The sequence below is a fragment of the Aphis gossypii genome, chromosome X, assembly GCF_020184175.1.
Source record: "Aphis gossypii isolate Hap1 chromosome X, ASM2018417v2, whole genome shotgun sequence".
In the NCBI taxonomy this organism is placed as follows: Eukaryota; Metazoa; Arthropoda; class Insecta; order Hemiptera; family Aphididae; genus Aphis; species Aphis gossypii.
In genome coordinates this window covers 26,917,265-26,921,897 of record NC_065533.1, presented here as the reverse complement: position 1 = coordinate 26,921,897, position 4,633 = coordinate 26,917,265, and the positions used below count along the sequence as shown (strand labels likewise).

The 4,633-nt window shown below is 34.1% G+C and overlaps 1 protein-coding gene across 1 annotated transcript; it reads right to left on the bottom strand.

The window, feature by feature from the left end:
• Positions 1-2,172: 2,172 nt before the first annotated feature.
• On the bottom strand, positions 2,173-3,783 carry LOC114130114 (uncharacterized). The gene is made up of 2 exons (XM_027995008.2): positions 3,721-3,783; positions 2,173-3,657 (listed from the first exon to the last, which is right to left on the bottom strand). Exons 1-2 carry the CDS (start codon positions 3,781-3,783, stop codon positions 2,173-2,175), a joined length of 1,548 nt encoding a protein of 515 aa, XP_027850809.2.
• Positions 3,784-4,633: the final 850 nt, after the last annotated feature.

The following is a 4,633-nucleotide window of genomic DNA, read 5'->3' as shown; positions in this document are numbered from 1 at the left end:
AAGTAGTCGAATATGAATAACTGTAGATTTATATTTTTTATAAAATATTAATAATGTTAACGTTTCCAAGAAATTATATAATTTTAAAAATATCTTGGATCTTTTAATATTTCTTTTCTTATAAGCATATGACATTGTCGACGTTTTTAAGCGACTGCACTTAAAGCAATTAAAAAACATTGAAAATACTTTTTACATTTTTTTTTTTTTGAAAGCGTTCAAATTTCTTTTCAATCTTGATATAAATTGTAAATTGTTTTAAAATTCTAAAAATGCAATTCTTTATAGTTATATCGAGTTTGGTACTTAATTAGAGACCTAAGAACCTTATTTGATTGGCAATATGGCTTAGTCGCGCACATATATATTTTTAATAATTAAACTTTTAAAACGACAGTAGGTATTTATCAATAGATGTTTTACGGTGTTACGGATGTTAAACGGAAATTAACATTATTGACCAAACATACAAGTAATTATAGTTATAAACCGGATAATCACGTTAATGGCCAATTACACTGGTAATTATTGTTTTAGACCAAATTATACGCACGTTAATTTCAAATTCAAAAATTTTAAAAATTATGTATTTTTTTGAAAAATAGAAACAACGCATTATTATTATTATTTTTACAAATAATTGTTCTAAACATGATACTTACTTTATACAGCTTTTCAGCCCCGTGACAGGCACAACACTTATCATTGCAATCAGTCATAGGTAAAATGGAAACGATGATACCTTTGAGGAATTAATTAATTGCATAAATCCAACTTTGTATATAGGTACTATACAATATACATTACCATTTTTTTACAAAAAACAAAATTATCTATACATTTCAGGTGCACAGAGTTTTAGGATTTAGACAATCTCCGTGGTTGGCACCATAGATCGCGTTGAACACTGAGATGCGTGCGTAAACGGACGACAAATGGGTATGAAGAAAAATTTTTTAAGTCCAAAATAATAGCGTTTTCGGTAACTATTATTATTAATATTTTCTATTTCCGTGTTATGATTTAACACTTACTATAACAAAGGTATACAATGGAGAATGTCTGAAATTGTTTCGAAATGGAGCTATTATTCACGGTCCTAGAGGATCATTTTCTCCACCATCACCATCACTAGCACAAAAGACTTACGAAACGTACACCCCATAAAGAGAGAACGTTTCAATCCGATCATTCGAATGAATATCGGATGGTGGGGGAGGGGTTAGGAACAAGAAGTAACGCGCTCCTGACGTGCAATGGCGAGGGGGTGAAGGGAGTATTCGGGAGGCATACTACAGGCTGGGTAGCCGTACATCGCGATCGTCAATGGACTAGAGGAGACTGAAGCGGGGGAGTCCAAAACCGGTTATTTCATACAACTGACACTACACTCTTACATGGACTAACAATTGAAAGGTCCTTATTTACACTATATACCAGGGGTGGCCAAACCGCGTCTCGCGAGCGGCATGCGGTTCGCCACATATACTTTTGCGGCTCGCATCTTATCGTACCTAACATTTTTATAAACAATTTTTTTAATATGAATTTATGTATTATATAATAATATTATCTTTTTATTTATTTTTTTTTTTTTTACATTTATTTTGGCTCTTCCATATTTATTAATACATTTGGTGGCTCGCGAGTCTCTTCTCGCTGGCCACCCTTGCTATATACACTATATACACCTTACGTGTGTCTGCGTAAACCAACATTTTCGGTGATTGCGGGTGGGTGGTGCGGTCTTTACTAGCTATGATAGTGAGCGGTGTGTGAATTGATAAGGCGCAAAGTTAAAATGATTGTTCAATCCACATGAACTTGAGCGCATTTGCAGTGTACAACGTACTACCTTGATCGGCGCCCCACTCTGACACCCCACTCAGTTCGTAGCGAACGGTGGCTAATTCTACGGCCACCGCCGCCGAGCAGCAAACGGTGGTTGTATACACCGGCTCAAGTAACATACCATGGAAAAATAACACCCGGTGTCAGGCATATCTATTGTGTACACAAATGATATGTATGTAACATAAATATTTTATTTATACAATTATTTATTTATTTTAACCAAAATAAGTAATTGTACATTATATAATACACATTTAAATAACCATTTGGTAAAAAAAAAATATAAATAAAATAAAATTACAAAAAAAATACAAAAAATTAATCGGAATCTGAAGAACTTGTATTTCTTTCTTCGAGTTCTCCGTCCAATATTTCTTCTATTATACCCTCAATATTCCATAACTTTTCTTCCTCTTCTATCACATGCTCCTCAAAATTAGTCCACATTTCTGGTGTTACATTTTCCAACCCTTTTTTTAATAATTTAATTACGTCCTTTAATTCATAAGTTGTGTTGTGCGTCTTGACATAATTTTTAACGGAGACCCACGCGAGCTCAATAGAATTTAGCCCACAGTGGTACGGTGGAATTCGCAATACGAGTTTTTCATTGTCTTTTGCATATTCGTCTATCGCGTATACGTCGTATTGTTTTAGTTGTCTCACTTTTTTTAGTAAATCAATTTTTAGTACCGGATGTTTAACGATCTCCCCTTTGCTCTCAAGCCAATCTATAATATTCTGTTTTTTCCAAAACTTGTTTGGCATATGGAATTTCTTCACCGAGTGATAGGAAGCATTGTCCATCACAATGACGGCTTTTTCTTTTAATAATGGCAAAATTCGTTCAAACCAATCATAAAATATATCACTATTTAGATCGTCATGATAGTTTATTGAATTTGTTTTCGATTCGAAACATAAAAGGCCCCCCGGGACAAAGCCATCTGTCGACCCGATGTGTAAAACGATGAGACGCTTACCTTTTCCGGAGGGTTCCTTTTGTCCTTTTGTTTTGCCTTCAATAAATGCTTCACCTGATGATTTGTCCTTTTGTCCTGTTGTTTGGTCTTGAACAAATGCTTCGCGTGTTGATCCCGCCGTCATCGTCATATCGACACACGTTTCACTTGCATTGACCCACGTTCTGCTCTGTGTCTCGCCTACGTTAATCCACGTCTCATCCAAATAATATATTGGTCGTTTTTCTGCTCTGAGAAACCTTATTTTTTCTAAGTAATTTCGGCGCAACGTAATTAAATTTTCTTTTTCGAGAGGTACATTTTTGCGGGTCTTTCTCATTTTCAAACATTCAAATTTCAAATTTTTTAGCACTTTTACAAGTGACCTCTGATTAAGATTTGGCAACATTGGATCCTCGTTAATGGCAATTAAAATTTTTGAAATTATTGGTACTTCTCGGTTCCTCCAAAAATCATGTATTTTGAGCCTAATAGCATTTTTACCAAACTCGTCGATTTTGTTAACTATTTTCGGTCTATTTTTTATCCTGTTAGGCTGTAAAACTGTAACTATTTTCGGTCTATTTTTTGTCTTGTTAGGCTGTGAAACTGTAACTTTTTTCGGTTTATTTTTTGTCTTCTTAGGCTGTGAAACTGTACCATAATTTCTATACTCAGACAACGTTCGTTGTATTGTAACTTGTCCAATACCTAATAATATTGATAATTTGAAGAGCCTTTGTCTGTAAGTCAATCGGGGGCTGTCTGGATTTTCATTTTGTTTTTGAAGTAAATCTTCGTACAGATATATAATCTGTTTTTTTTTATCAATGCCAATAGGCTAAAGGAAAACAATTTAAAAATTAAAAATTTGCAATAGAAAAATGGTAATACAAACACTTACTTTTCCCTTTGGATTTTTTTTGATAATAGGCTCCACGACAATAATAGGATCTACGACATCCATGTTGTATTTTTATAAAAAAAAAAATAAAAAACAACGGTGTGCAAAAACAGTACAAAAAACTGTGTGCGCAAAAAAAAACAAAAATGTTGTGTATGTATTCAGGAACGTAAAATGCAGAGACACTAGAAGTACACGCTGTATACGAACACTGTCACACCTATCAACCTGTTACACCGGTTTTTGGTCGGTGGCGGCGTTTGTGGAAGGAAGCAAAGCAGCGATACTGGCGACGACGGCGGCTAGTGTTTTGGAGGGTTTTGAGGTGGGGATGCGCAAGAACAGATGAATTTTGGTCGCCACCCAGACTAGATTTTATTCGGTGGCCCGACAATGATAATTTTTAACCGTAACAAAAATCTAAAATTATTTGATAGTAAATCGTTATTTTACGAGTGAATTTTGGATTTCGTAAAAACGTAAGGATATTTTTTTTTTGATTGGCAAGCGTTCAAGTACTTTTAAAATTATTGTAAGACAAACTTATTATTTCAAATTAGGCAAATTTATTAAATTCAATTGAACCAACTATTCTAGTGTCGGGTAAAAAAAACTCAAACACCATTGTGTTACACGGCCATTCTAAGTCCTGGATAATATTATGGTGATTTTCTCTATCGCGTAACGGTAATATTTTACGTTTTATTTCATTAGTGTGTGCTGGTAAACTTGATACGTATCGTTAGTTTGTTTTTTGTTCGTTTACATTTATTTTTATTATTTTGGGGAAGAACGGAAATAAAGGTTAGACCGACGACGTAGAGTATGTACACGTAAATCAAAACGAATTAGCGAAAGAGGACTATATTTTTGGGCGAAGAAAATAATAAACAGTATGGATGTATAAATTGTA

Bases quoted from the DNA above. Each gene is read 5' to 3' on its own strand.
- LOC114130114 (XM_027995008.2), bottom strand. From the start codon at position 3,783: ATGGATGTCGTAGATCCTATTATTGTCGTGGAGCCTATTATCAAAAAA. The intron at 3,658-3,720 runs GTAAGTGTTTGT...GTTTTCCTTTAG, and splicing joins AAAAAAATCCAAAGGGAAAA to CCTATTGGCATTGATAAAAA.